The sequence below is a fragment of the Myotis lucifugus genome, unplaced genomic scaffold (genome assembly GCF_000147115.1).
Source record: "Myotis lucifugus unplaced genomic scaffold, Myoluc2.0 scaffold_2, whole genome shotgun sequence".
Lineage (NCBI taxonomy): Eukaryota > Metazoa > Chordata > Mammalia > Chiroptera > Vespertilionidae > Myotis > Myotis lucifugus.
Genome location: NW_005871050.1, coordinates 13,397,844 through 13,412,909, shown reverse-complemented (window position 1 = coordinate 13,412,909; position 15,066 = coordinate 13,397,844). Strand labels below are relative to the sequence as shown.

The window sequence follows — 15,066 nt, the reverse complement described above, 5'->3', positions numbered from 1 at the left end:
TCAGTGGATGAGCATCGACCTATGAACCAGGAGGTTGAGGTTTGATTCCCAGTCAGGGCACATGCTCAGGTTGTGGGTTCGATCCCCACTGAGGGGGCGTGCAGAGGGCAAGCAGGCCGGCAGGGGGGGCCAGTTAGGGGCAGCCAGGCAGGTAGGCAGGTGAGCGATTAGGAGCCAGCGGTCCAGAATTGTGAGAAGGATTGGGCCTAAACCGGCAGTTGGACATCCCCTGAGAGGTCCCAGATTCGAGAGGGTTCAGGCTGGGCTGAGGGGACCCCCTCCCGTGCACGAATTTTGTGCACTGAGCCTCTAGTTTCAATGATAATGGCTTATCTTATTTTAATCTTGAATCTAGACATAAAAAGAGCACTGTTTTAGGGAGGAGTCAACCCTATTTCTAATTGAAAAGCATTTAAATCTCATCTTTTAAGAAAAAGAAAAATTGCTCACTCCGGGAAATTCTGATGTAACTCCCCAAGGAAGCTTTACCCCTCCCTTCTTGAGAATTCCCTTATCAAGCAAAAAGACTTAGTTGAGGTTTACTTTCTGCAGTTTCTGTTATGAAAACATAGGTAACTTTTCATCTTCTAAATATAAATTACATAAATATTTATATGAATTATAGCAACACACATAATGTACATCTAAGTCTTTGAAACTACATATCCTCCCTGACCTTCTGAGAATTATTGATTTTGAATCACATGTCAATACTGTGAAGTCCAAGTCAGCATTTATTTGCTCATTCACTCATCCTTTCTTTTCAATCATGTACTCCGCCAGGGGATACAGAGCTGCAGGTGAAAACCCTGTCACCTCATCACCCATGGACAACCTGCAGCTCTGAAAACCCCACTGCACTCCTGTGTGGACATGAGGACACAAAGGGAGAACCTCCTCCTTGACCAAGCAGAACCTGGGGCGAATTGGTGGGAAATGTCTTTAATGACCTTGATGCCAAAAGTCAGATTTCCCAGCTCATTTTCACTCTCTTCTATCAACTGGCCATAAACAAATAACATCTGTCACCTGTGATGCAGGCCAGAGACAATCACTATGTGGCTTTCACACATTATCTAGTATCAGCCTGCTAGGGCCATGCCTTTCCCAGTAGCTGTATCAACCTTGCCAAACATTGATTGCACATCGCCACCGTTTTTTTTCTCCCCTGCTCGTATCCTCCACGCTGCAGTCAACCACTGCCTGACCCTGTTCTAGGTGGTGCCGATGCTGCGCTGTCTCTAAAACTCCCTAGTCCATTTTAAAGCTCCCTGTCAGTGAAAGAATTTGGATGACATGATTAGAAATCTCGTGAATGTAACCATTGTGCTGTCAGAATACCATTTAGCTCTCACTTGGCTGCTATTTCACTTTGGGTGGGCATTATTATGTTTGTTCAGAAACAATGCTTAGGGGTCCATACAACGCCCACAGTGCTGCTAAAGGATGAAAGGCCATTTCCTATTAGTCTAAACAATAGAGTGGAAGATCTTTTATTTTGTAAAATTGATTGTGAGGTCCTAAAGAGATTATTGTAAAGAAGAAGAGGAAAAGAACAATCACGCCTGTATACTAGTACTCCTTTAAACAATAGAAATGAAATGGTAGAAGTTCAAATAACCACCAGATGTCAGTGTGGGGCCACCTGAGAGCTCATGGCCACAGGCTGCATCTGTCCCTCCAGGCTGCCTTTGAAATTTTCAACCCCAAAGAGGCAATTTTGTGTAAATGTATCAGACTAAAGCATCTTATTAAATGATTATAAAATATATTTAAATGCATCTTAGAAATGAAGTTCTTAAGAATGATTTCAGGAAGCTGAAAGATTTACATTTACTGTAATACAAAATTTTAGCTTCACAAGTCTTCTAAATATAATTAATTCAGAGGAGTCTCATAAATCAAAATAGAGAATTAATGACCACACAGAAAATTTAAGAAACAATAATTGATTTTTTAATAGAGAAGAGATTATTTAAGCAACTTCAGCTATTACCCAAATAATTATTTTTCTCCTAATGGCTACAAACCATTGTGCATAAAAATGATCCGTATAACTTTCACTTATTCTAGAGGAAGTCAAAGAAATTTTACAAAATTTCTGCACCTTAAGGTGAAATATCTGCTGTTGCTTTTAAAATATATCATGGTATAGGGATGGCAAGCAAATTTACAGAGGTAATACCAGAGGTATTTTGAGGTATAAAAAGAAATATACATTTTAAAGTTTGAGAATTTGTACTTTAAAATATACTACAAAAGCCAGCCTCTTTGTCCTTGCTCTGCCCCAGATATAGTGAACAAATGTGCAAGCAAAGGCCATGTTCAAGAGAGGACTGAAATGAGCATAGAAAGACACAGAACCTCATTACATCATTGAAAAAGTTACATGTAAATAGGATTTTATAAATTCAATATTCTTTCCCTTTTCCCCTAGAATCACAATTTTAAAGATGCTTTAATTTCTTCCCTCCCTTCCACTCTTTCCTGTGTTAATTTACCTTCAAGTAGCAGTAAGTGCTAGCATTTAAGTTATCAACTTTAAAATAAATACTATAATGCAGTATTCAAATAGAAAGAAACTAACTTTTTTTGAATGACAAGATGTGCTAGGGTGCTTTATATTAAGTTATTTCATTTAATCATCACATCTATTCAGTGAATTAGTTATCACCTAACATTGCAATGCCATGGTAAATAATTTTTAGAAAGTAAAGAACCATGTGTTTTGTAGGTTCTGAGTTTTGCATAATAGGATTGCTTAAGTCAGGGGCTATCTTTTAATTAGAGAACAAATTAGAAATCAAGAAAGGGACAAAAATAAACTAAAATGCACAAGTGATTTGGTTTGTCTCGCTTGTCAAGAAACTAGTCTTTGGAAGTCACCGGGCTTTTCTTGATACATTATTCCGTGTCAATAAGGTCTTATTTTTGTCCACTGAAGACACTGACAGTCTCACATAATTTTCTTTGTTTTGTTTTGAAAGAATTATTGCCAACTAAGTTTCTGCAAAGAGAACTTATGTGAAGTTTGTTTCACATGATTCTTCACTCAAGTAAGTTTGATGAAATAATCAGCTAATTCAGAAAAGAGAAACAATAAAATTGCTTCCGAGGCTAATACTGCATGCAGGGCTGAAATGTAAGTGTTCAATAGGCTCTTTTGTTATTGCATAGATAGCCTAAAGGGAAAGTCTTCTGAGAGCCAGATGCAACTATCCATAGGCAATTAGCTCAGGGGCCAGACTACAGTGCTAATGAGGTTGGGGTTATGAGTTTAAACCCATGTAGTTTCCCTAAAGAGAGCTAGCTATTGCACTAGCCACATGTAGGACCCATGAAAGAAGCACTGCAAACCCATCCTCACTCCTGAAAAAATAAGCCAGCCTATATTCCATTACAGTGGCATCTTTTTTTATATGAAGGTCATCATTATATGTCTTGCTTATGTAAACATACCACCAAATATTTGGATTCAGTTAATTTTGTAAGAGGTTCAACCCTTTGTGGACATCAGTCATATGATTTGGCCAGTCATTCTTGTTATTGCAATTCAAAAGAGGAAAGTCCCACTCTATAAGATTCATATGTTCCCAGTGTAGAGAATATAGATATAATAGATTTCTTCAGCAGAAAAGGACGGGGGGATACAGCAGAAAACTCCCTCCTTTATCCTGCCTCCCAAGTGGGGCCAGCTTTATCTCCTAGGCATTTCCAACTTGGCAAATTCCCCAGTGACTGACTCTGGGAAATAGTACAATCATTTTTTATAATGACATACAACCACTGGCACACTTTTGTTTGAAACCCTGGGGGTATATCAGAAAGGCTTGGCATCGTTGGGTGCAAAAGCAAAATTTTGCCTTGTGATCTATGAATTCCTATAACTTTTCCAAGAGCTTCTAGGGTCACCTTGTGCTCATTACCCTTGACTGGTCAAGGGAAAGCATTTTTCAATTTTCTCAGAAATTAATTCAGCACTGGTAATTTCAGTTGAATGGATAGATTGAGGAAACAAGAGATACTATCTTAGGATATTAGAAATTGAGATGGCAGATAGAGATCAATTTCTGTTATTGTCCTCTGCTACTGATCTGGCTAGAAGGTATTTTGCTGTGTGACGGCTGACGTTTGACAAATGGTTTTGGTGGCGGGATTAAAGTCCTTGTCTATTCCTACCAAACAGAGGCCACGAGTTCCTATCATGGATGCTACTGAAGACTTGCTGTACACAAAGGACTATAACCAATGAGCCCCACTGCCACAATTCCCTCTGACAGTTTATTACTTGTAAAAATTAGTCCTCAAATGTATACTACTAAAATGTCACTGACTATCCTAACACAATTAGAATTCTTTGTCCTCTGTGTAAGAGGCTCTTTTCCAGAGCTAAGATACATCAACACACAATTTTATAATTTTCTACCTATTTTCCTCAGTATGGGCTTTCATAATAATAAAGATACATTTTCAAGAGCATGACTGAATATGCTCAAATGAGGAGAAAGCTAAGCCATTATCCTGACTTCAATTTGAAGTACGTGGCAGAGTGTGGGGTTAGGGAAAGTTTTCAGTTGCAAAACAGTTTATTCTTATAGGACACACACACCCCCCCCCACACACACACCCAGAACAAAGACTTTTCTCTTGCCAGTTCTTACCAAGGTGGGTAATTAGGACCACTTTCAATATTCTCAGTCAGATCTCATAACTAGTTTATTTTCCCCATATACTTACCTTTTCTAAGTAGGTATAGCTCCAAATTTTCCCATCAGCCCAAGTTCTTGAAATTATTTTTCCACTCTGGTCATATTCCATTTTTTCATTCCACATCCCCCTTTGAATAAACGTCACCAGTCCTGAAGGTGAATACGTGATGTTCACTTCATTATATCTGCTTACAGGAGACCACAGAACAGGTCGTCCAGTTTGGTCATAAAGAATTCGAAGGGTGAATTTCCGATGGTCATCATAGATCTTTCCTGTGCGTGTTATATGATCAAAATCTATGGACAGCAGGTTTCTGTTATGGGCCTACAAAAAAAAAAGAGATACAAAATTCATTTGAAGCTCTGTCTTGGTTCCCCTATCTAGCACACTCACAATCACAAAGCTTTTTCTGATTCTCCAACAATGGAGTGTCTCTGGCCTTTGAATCCGAATGACTTTCACCTTCCTCAGATGACACTGATCTTTATTCTCCCATCAGACCATACAATCCTGGAGGGGTGGGCTATGTCTTAACTCTTGGCATGTGCTAGATCCTCGATATAAGGTTGTTGGTTGTTTTCCCCCAATTTAACTTCCTCAAAGATACGGACACAATTTTCAATAATTATGTAATCTTATGTGAGTCAGATACCTACTAAGGAGTGGGACTTCCTTCTCCCTCTTTACCAGTGAAGTGGCTAGAACATACAAGGGTGAATTATTTATGTGATTAGAAATCAGAACGAAGTGATATATTGACCCCTGTAATTTATACAGATCCCCTTCTTATTCTTCCTTGTTCATCAGGGTTTAGAGTTATATCACTTCTACCACAGGGAAATTTAGGTTGCCCCCTAGTGATGGGACCTCAAGCAGCAATATTTTCATGGAGGCCACCAGATAAATGTGTTGGTAGGTCCCCTAGTATTTGCACAGGTGGCACCACTAAATGAAGTCAAAGAATAGAATTTAGTTTTGACACCAAGTCTAGAAATAGTTTTTGGCTTGGTTCTGGTTCTCGACTTGCTTGACTGCATGCTAGCATTCCTTCTGTGTACCTCACAACCATGAAGTTAACCTAGAGAAAATGTTGTACTAGAGAAAGCCTGATGTAATGGATCTTGGGTGGATTCCATGAAGGACAGCACTCAGTGGTGCCTGACTCCTAGGAAATTCAGCTGGGTCCACAAAAGATGACCTAACAACTAACTGACTTAGTGAAAAAGTTTAAAAATTAGCAGAAACAACTTTTACTGGGTTTTCAAAGCAACTGGACAACTGACCTGATTTTTTCTACTCTTCAGATCATTTTTTTTTGTTACTGGTATAACTTATTTTGAAAGAGTAGGACTCACAAGAAGTTGCAAAAAAGGTACAAAGTCACCATGTACCCTTCGCCCAGCTTTCAAGGGACAGATTTCTAATTCAGGTAGAGGAAGTCCAAGGCAAGGAACCGAGGTAAGAATAAGAAAGAAGAGACTTTTAGGAGTGTAAATAGCAGTGGCCCCGGGGGTCAGGAGATATTGAGCTAGCTGCTTGACTGTGCACCAGTCATGTCTTCTATCAGGGCCTTAGTTTCCTTATTTGTGAAATAGCAGTGACAGAACCACTTCATAACACAGAGTTGTGCTAAGAATTAAATGAGATTACATATATAGGTACCTGGTAAAGTGTAAAAATAGTATTAGTAATTGTTATTTTTAGAATATAATGATTACTTTTCTAATTTTAGTTGGGCTTTTGAATGGGCCCATGTGTCAGATTCAAAGGTGATTGTAGCTTGGTGTACTAGGTTTATAGCTGTAGGAATTGTCAACACAATCTCAAACAAAATGTTAAATATCAGGTTAATGAGTTAGGGGGGAAAAAACCAACATTAGGGTTTGACTACATTAACCATAGTTGGAATAAATGGATTCACCAGCTATTTAACTAAACTTTATGTTCATTTAAAAAAAATTTATTTTATTATTTAAAGTATTACAAATAGTAGTACATATGTCTCCTTTTTTCCCAATTGACCTTCCCCTGGCCTCCCCTACCCCCCGGCACTTGCCCTCACCCCCCCGCCCAGTGTCTTGTGTCCATTGGTTATGCTTATATGCATGCATACAAGTCCTTCGGTTGATCTCTTACCTACCACCCCCAACAATCCCCAGCCTTCCCGCTGTACTTTGACAGTCTGTTCAACGCTTCTCTGCTCTGTATCTATCTTTTTGTTCATCAGGTTATGATGTTCTTTATTATCCATAAATGAGTGAGTTCATGTGGTATTTTTATTTCACTGCCTGGCTTATTTCACTTAGCATAATGCTCCCCAGTTCCATCCATGCTGCTGCAAATGGTAAGAATTCCTTCTTTTTTATAGCAGCGTAGTATTCCATTGTGTAGATGTACCATAGTTTTCTAATCCACTCATCTGCTGATGGGCATTTAGGCTGTTTCCAAATCTTAGTTATTGTAAATTGTGCTGCTATGAACATAGGGGTGCATATATCCTTTCTGATTGGTGTTTCTGTTTTCTTGGGATATATTCCTAGAACTGGTATTACTGGGTCAAATGGCAGTTCCATTTTGAAATTTTTGAGAAAACGCCATACTGTTTTCCACAATGGCTGCACCAGTCTGCATTCCCACCAGCAGTGAAGGGGGTTTCCTTTTTCTCCGCATCCTCTCCAGCACTTGTCATTTGTTGATTTGTTGATGATAGCCATTCTGACAGGTGTGAGATGGTACCGCATTGTCGTTTTGATTTGCATCTCTCCGATGATTAGTGACTTTGAGCATGTTTTCATGTGTCTCTTGGCTTTCTGAATGTCCTCTTTTGAAAAGTGTCTACTTAGGTCTTTTGATCATTTTTTGATTGGATTGTTTATCTTCCTTTTGTTGAGTTGTATGAGTTCCCTGTAAATGTTGGAGATTAAACCCTTATCAGAGGTAACATTGGCAAATATGTTCTCCCATGGAGTGGGCTTTCTTGTTGTTTTGTTGATGGTTTCTTTTGCTGTGCAGAAGCTTTTTATTTTGATGTAGTCTCATTTGTTTATTTTCTCCTTAGTCTCCCTTGCCCTAGGATCTGTGCCTGTAAAGATATTGCTACAACATATGTCTGCAATTTTGCTGCCTATGGAGTCTTGTAGGATTTTTATGGTTTCCCGTCTTACATTCTAGTCCATTAGCCATTTTGAGTTTGTTTTTGTGTATGGTGTAAGTTGGTGATCTAGTTTCATTTTTTTTGCATGTATCTGACCAAATTTCCTAGCACCATTTATTAAAGAGGCTATTTTGGCTCCATTGTATGCTCTTGCCTCCTTTGTCAAATATTAATTGAGTATAATGACTTGGGTCAATTTCTGGGTTCTCTATTCTGTTCCATTAGTCTATATGTCTGTTCTTGTGCCAGTACCAGGCAGTTTTGAGAACCATGGCTTGGTAATATAGTTTGATGTCTGGTATTGTGATCCCTCCAACTTTGTTCTTCTTTCTCAGGACAGCTGTGACTATTTGGGGTCTTTTTTGTTTTTTGTTTTATTCCAGATGAATTTTTGGAGAGTTTGTTCTAGATTTTTGAAATATGCCATTAGTATTTTAATAGGTATTGCATTGAATCTATAGATTGCTTTAGGTAGTATGGACATTTTAATGATGTTGATTCTACCAATCCATGAACACGGTATGTTCTTCCATTTGTTTATGTCTTCCTCTATCTCTTTTTTCAATGTCCTGTAGTTTTCCGAGTACAGGTCTTTTACGTCCTTGGTTAAGTTTATTCCTAGATATATTAATTTTTTTGGTGCAATGGTAAATGGGATTTTTTAAATCTCTCTTTCTGTAAGTTCACTATTGGTGTATAAAAAGCCCATAGATTTTTGGGTGTTAATTTTGTATCCTGCTACATTGCCAAATTCATTTATTAGGTCTAGTAGTTTTTTTTGATGGAGTCTTTGGGGTTTCCTATGTATAGTATCATGTCATCTGCAAATAAGGACAGTTTTACTTCTTTTCCAATTTGGATGCCTTTTATTTCTTCTTCTTGTCTGATCGCTACGGCTAGTATTTCTAGTACTATGTCGAACAGGAGTGGTGAAAGTGAGCATCCTTGTCTTGTTCCTGTTCTTAGGGGAAATGGGTTTAGTTTTGGACCACTGAGTATGATGTTGGCTGTAGGTTTGTCATATAAGGCTTTTATTATGTTGAGGTATGTTCCCTCTATTCCCGCTTTGCTGAGAGTTTTTATCAGAAAAGGGTGTTGGATTTTGTCAAATGCTTTTTCTGCCTCAATTGATATGATTATGTGATTTTTATCTCTCAGTTTGTTTATGTAATGTATCACATTTATTGATTTGTGGATATTGTACCATCCTTGCCTCCCTGGAATAAATCTCACTTGGTTATGGTGTATGATCTTTCTAATGTGTTGCTGAATCCGATTTGCTAGAATTTTGTTGAGGATTTTAGCATCTATGTTCATCAAGGATATTGGCCTGTAGTTCTCTTTTTTTGTGGTGTCTTTATCTGGTTTTGGGATTAGGGTAATGCTGGCTTCATGGAAAGAGCTTGGAAGTGTGCCTTCCTCTTGAATTTTTTGGAATAGTCTGAGGAGGATAGGTTTTAGTTCTTCTTTGAATGCTTAGTAGAACTCCCCTGTAAAGCCATCCGTACCAGGGCTTTTGTTTGCTGGAAGATTTTTGATCGCTGTTTCAATTTCTTCAGTAGTTATCAGCCTATTCAGGTTTTTTTATTCTTCTTGGTTGAGTTTTGGGAGCTTGTATTTTTCTAAGAATATGTCCATTTCATCTAGGTTGTCCTTTTTGTTAGAATAGAGTTGTTCATAGTATTTTTTCATAATTGTTTGTATTTCTGTGGGATCAGTTGTTATTTCACCTCTTTCATTTCTGATTTAATTTATTTGGGTCCCCTCTCTTTGCTTCTTGGTGAGTCTGGCTAGAGGTTCATCAATCTTGTTTATTCTTTCAAAGAACCAGCTCTTGGTTTTGTTGATCTTTTGTATTGTTTTTTTGGTCTCTATTTCATTTATCTCCGCTTTGATCTTTATTATTCCTTCCTTCTGCTTACACTGGGCTTTTCTTGTTGCTCTCTTTCTGACTCTTTGAGTTGTAGGGTTAGGTAATTTATTACCATTGTTGCTTGTTTTTTTGTGGTAGGCTTGTAGAGCTATGAACTTCCCTCTCAAGACGGCTTTCACTCTGTCCCATAGATTTTGGATTATTGTGTTTTCATTGTTGTTTGTTGCCATGATGCTTTTTATTTCTTCTTTGATCTCTCTGGTAACCCAGTCATTGTTTAATAGCATGCTATTTAGCCTCCAGGTGTTTGATTTTTTGATTGTTTTTATTGTAGTTGATTTCTAGTTTTATGCCATTGTGAATTGAGAAGATGTTTGATATGATTTCTATCTTCTTGAATTTGAAGAGACTTTGCCTGTGACCCAATACATGGTCTATCTTGGAAAATGACCCATGTGCACTTGAGAAGAATGTATATTCTGGAGTGAAATGTTCTGAAGATGTCAATTAATTCCATCTGATCTAGTGAGTCATTTAGGATTGATGTTTCTTTGCTGACTTTTTGCTTAGAGGATTTGTCCAATGGTGATAGCGGGGTATTAAAGTCCCCTACTATGACTGTATTGCTGTCAATCTCTCCCTTGTTATCCTCCAGAAGTTTTTTTTTTATGTATTTGGGTGTTCCTGTATTGGGTGCGTATATGTTTACCAGAGTTATTTCTTCTTGTTGTATTGCTCCCTTTAGTATTATGAAGTGGCCTTCCTTATCTGTTGTTATGTCCTTCACTTTGAGGTCTAATTTCTCAGATATAAGTATTGCTACCCCAGATTTTTTTTTTTCATTTTCATTTGCCTGAAAAACCTTTTTCCATCCCTTCACCATCAGTCTGTCTGAGTCCTTTTTTCTGAGGTGGGTTTCCTGTAGACAGCAGATATATGGGTCATGTTTTCTTATCCACTCAGCTACCCTTTGTCTTTTTATTGGGGCATTTAATCCATTTATGTTTAAAGTTATTATTCATAGGTACTTGTTTGTCGCCATTTTTATTCTTTATGCCTTTGTTCCTTCTTCGCTTCCTATTTCTTCTTTTTACAGCAGACCCTTTAGCATTTCTTTTTAAAAAAAATTAAATCTTTATTGTTCAAATTATTACAGTTGTTCCTCTTTTTCCCCCCATAGCTCCCCTCCACCCGGTTCCTACCCCATCCTCTGCCCGTACCCCCCCCCCCCCACTGCCCTCATCCATAGGTGTACGATTTTTGTCCAGTCTCTTCCCGCACCCCCCGCACCCCTTTCCCCCCCGAGAATAGTCAGTCTACTCCCTTTCTATGCCCCTGATTCTATTATATTCACCAGTTTACTCTGTTCATCAGATTATTTATTCACTTGATTTTTAGATTCACTTGTTGATAGATGTGTATTTGTTGTTCATAATTTGTATCTTTACCTTTTTCTTTTTCTTCCTCTTCTTAAAGGATACCTTTCAGCATTTCATATAATACTGGTTTGGTGGTGATGAACACTTAGCTTTTTCTTATCTATGAAGCTCTTTATCTGACCTTCAATTCTGAATGATAGCTTTGCTGGGTAAAGTAATCTTGGTTGTAGGTTCTTGGCATTCATCACTTTGAATATTTCTTGCCACTCCCTTCTGGCCTGCAAAGTTTCTGTTGAGAAATCAGCTGACAATCGTATGGGTATTCCCTTGTAGGTAACTAACTGTTTTTCTCTTGCTGCTTTTAAGATTCTCTCTTTGTCTTTTGCTCTTGGCATTTTAATTATGATGTCTTGGTGTGGTCCTCTTTGGATTCCTTTTGTTTGGGGTTCTCTGCGCTTCTTGGACTTGTAAGTCTATTTCTTTCACCAGGTAGGGGAAGTTTTCTGTCATTATTTTTTTCAAATAGGTTTTCAATATCTTGCTCTCTCTCTTCTTCTGGCACCCCTATAATTTGGATGTTGGTACGTTTGAAGTTGTCCCAGAGGCTCCTTACACTATTTTCATATTTTTGAATTCTTTTTTCTTTTTGCTTTTCCAGTTGGGTGTTTTTTGCTTCTTCGTATTTCAAATCTTTGACTTGATTCTTGCGATCCTTTAGTCTGCTGTTGGATATCTGTATATTATTATTTATTTCAGTCAGTGTATGCTTAATTTCTAGTTGGTCTTTTTTCATATCCTCCAGGGTCTCACTAAATTTATCAGCGGTTTCTAGAAAATTCTTGAAAAACCTTATAAGTGTGGTTTTGAACTCTATATCCAGTAGTTTGCTTTCATCCATTTCTGTAATTTGTGACCTGTTTCTTTGTCTCCGCATTTTGGCTGCTTCCCTGTGTTGATAGAGTGGCTTTCTGTGCTAGGTGTCCTATAGGGCCCAGTGGCTCAGCCTCCCCAATTACCTGAGGTGGACACTCTTGGTGCACCCCTTTGTGTGCTGTGTGCACAGTCTTGTTGTAGATAAGCCTTGATTGTTGTTGGTATCACTGGGAGGAATTGACCTCCAGGCCAATTGGCTGTGAGAATCAGCTCTGTCTACAGAACTTCTGTGCTGGAGACACCCTTATGAGGCAAGACTTGCTTCAGTGGGGCTTTGGTGTTCACTGAGTCTGCCCCCTGAGTGTGTCCCTTATGGATCTGAGGAGTTGTAATCTGGATGGTCCCACTCTGACCACTAGGTGAACTGGCTCTTGGATCTCTAAGGAGGTGCTAATTTAGGTTCTGCCTGAGGCTACCCAGCAAGAGCTATGGAGAGATCTGCAGATTCCTCTTCTTTGTTTGGGGTTTGGAGGTGCCCAGAAGAGGCCCAGCTGTGAAGCAATGCAAGCTGCTGTGGGGCCTTGGGCCTTCTTTTGGATGTTCTGGGTCTCTCTGACCCAGGTGCAGTTTGTTAGGTAATTTTACATTGCAAAGGGCCAGCCCATTCATATGCAAAAGCCTCTGCGCACAGCTTGGGTGGGGCGGGGTCTCAGGGAGTCAACAGGGCAGAGCAAACAGCTATGGCTGATCCTCAGCCTGCCCTAAGAGGCCCCGGGTCTCAGTTTCCCCTGGTAATCGCTGCAAGTACCTCTGAGAGAAAGTCGCTCTCGAGTTCTGCCCAATGCCAGACAGTCCAGTTTCTCCCCGTATGAGTCTGGGTCCCCAGAGACTTGCCCGGAACTGGCGTTCAGAGCAGTTGGGAGATTGTGTCTCCCTCCCGATTGAAAAAGACAACTGTATCCTCAGTTGCCAGCCCTTTCCGCGTGCGCCTCTGTACCTCTGCACTTTACTTCCGCACCTCCTCTGAGTCTCAGTGTGTTTTTCTCTTTCCTTCTAGTTATAGAATTTCCACTCAGCCAGCCTTCCTGTGGTTCTGGATGATGTCTGGTTTGTCTTTTAGTTGTAATTTTGAAGTGGTTGTGTGAGGCAGCAATTTCAGGTGTTTACCTATGCCGCCATCTTGGTTTCTCCCTTTAGCATTTCTTGCATTGCTGGTTTGGTGGTAATAAACTCCCTTAGTCCTTTCTTGTCTGTGAAGCTCCTGATTTCACCCTCAATTTTGATTGATAGCCTTGCTGGGTACAGTAGTCTTGGATTCAGACGTTTGCTTTGCATGATTTTGTATATTTCATTCCATTCCCTTCTGGCCTGATGTGTATCTGTTGAGAAATCAGTCACCAGTCTGATGGGGGATCCTTTATAAGTAACTTTCTGTCTCTCTCTGGCCGCTTTTAAGATTCTTACTTTGTCGTTGGTGTTTGCCAATTTAATTATAATGTGCCTTTGCATTGGCCTTTTGGGGTTCATTTTGTTTGGGACTCTGTGAGCTTCTTGGATTTGTGTGAGTTTTTTCTTCCCTATATCAGGGAAGTTTTCTGTCATTATTTCTTCAAACAGGTTTTCTATTCCTTGCTCCATTTCCTCTCCTTCTGGTACCCCTATTATGCAGATGTTGTTTCGTTTCATGTTGTCCCAAAGTTCCCTTAGGCTCTCCTCCTATTTATTAAGTTTTTTTTTTTCTAGATGCTGCTCTGCTTGGGTATTTTTGCGGTTCTCTGCTTCTTCTAGTCTACTATTGAAGCTTTTTATTGAGTTCTTTACAGCAGTGATGTCATGTTTCATTTCTTCTTGTTTCTTCTTCATTTCCTCTTGGTTTTTACACATATTGTTGAATTTGTTTTCCATTCTTTTCCAAGACCTTATGACCATTTCTCTGAATTCTTTCTCTTTCATATTGCTTGCCTCCACTTCGTTTACTTCCTTTTCTGGTGATGCCTCCTTTCTTTCATATGTGGACTGTTTCTTTCCGAGTCCGCGTATTTGCACTGCTTGAGATCCAGTGTTCCTGGGTTCACAGCTGGTCCCTGGGTGTTGTGGTTGCAGAGTCCTGGGATGTATAGGCTTTTGACAACAGCCACTCTCCCCTTCAAGACGGCACGGTCTCCGCAGCAGAGCCAGTTGCTCCAGGAGAGATTTCAGCAGCAGTGAATGCTGCCTTAGTCAGGGGAGCCCAGTCTGACAGTTCCCAACAGTCTTTTGGAGTATAGCTGTCCTTCACCCACAAATGTACACTCCCCGTATGTCCACACACTCTTCTTTCGTTCTCTCACTCACACACCATCCTGCAGTCTACCTTCACATCAGAAGCCATCTTCTCCAAAATCTATGTTCATTTTTATAGTTAAATATCTGAAAGCCATGCACCATGTCCCCAGAAAAATGCACATAAGCACATACATGATCATCCTATCTAATAATAGGCAAACATGGTAATTAACCATACCTCCATTATACTTCCCATTGGATAATCAGGGTGATATGCAAATTAACTGCCAACAAAGATGGCGGCCGGCAGCCAGGCAGCTGAAGCGAACATGAGGCTTGGTTGCCCCGGCGATGGAGGAAGCCAAGGTTCCCCGCCTGCCGCGGCTGGGCTCTGAGCTGCACTCTAAGCAACAGTGTTGCAATTATAGAAGCTAAACAAACCCCATATACCTGCTTTCAGCCAGCTGGCCTCGGAGCTGGAGCCGCAACAAAGTTTCAATTACAGAAGGTAAATAAATCCCAGAATAAAAAAAAAAAAAGGAAAAAAGGATAGACTGGGAGCTTCAGTTGCAGGCTTGGCCTGCCTGAAAACAGCCCTCAGCCCCTCATCCAGGCTAGCCAGGCATCCCAGTGGGGACGGCCACCCTAAAGGGGGTGCAGGCAGCCTGAAAACAGCCCTCAGCCCCTCATCTAGGCTGGCCAGACACCCCAGTGGGAACCCCCACCCTAAAGGGGGTGCAGGCAGCCTAAAAACAGCCACCAGCTCCTCATCCAGGCTGGCCAGGCACCCCAGTGGGGACCCCCACCCTAAA

The 15,066-nt window shown here is 40.0% G+C and overlaps 1 protein-coding gene across 3 annotated transcripts in view; it reads right to left on the bottom strand.

Moving 5' to 3' along the window:
* Window positions 1-15,066, bottom strand: part of TENM1 (teneurin transmembrane protein 1) — a 596,847-nt gene that overhangs the window by 7,338 nt on the left and 574,443 nt on the right. For all 3 annotated transcript variants that reach the window (XM_023756535.1, XM_023756543.1, XM_023756550.1), the window contains one exon: window positions 4,738-5,034. In XM_023756535.1, the coding sequence (XP_023612303.1) occupies window positions 4,738-5,034 (297 nt within the window). The remainder of the gene's footprint in view (window positions 1-4,737; window positions 5,035-15,066) is intronic.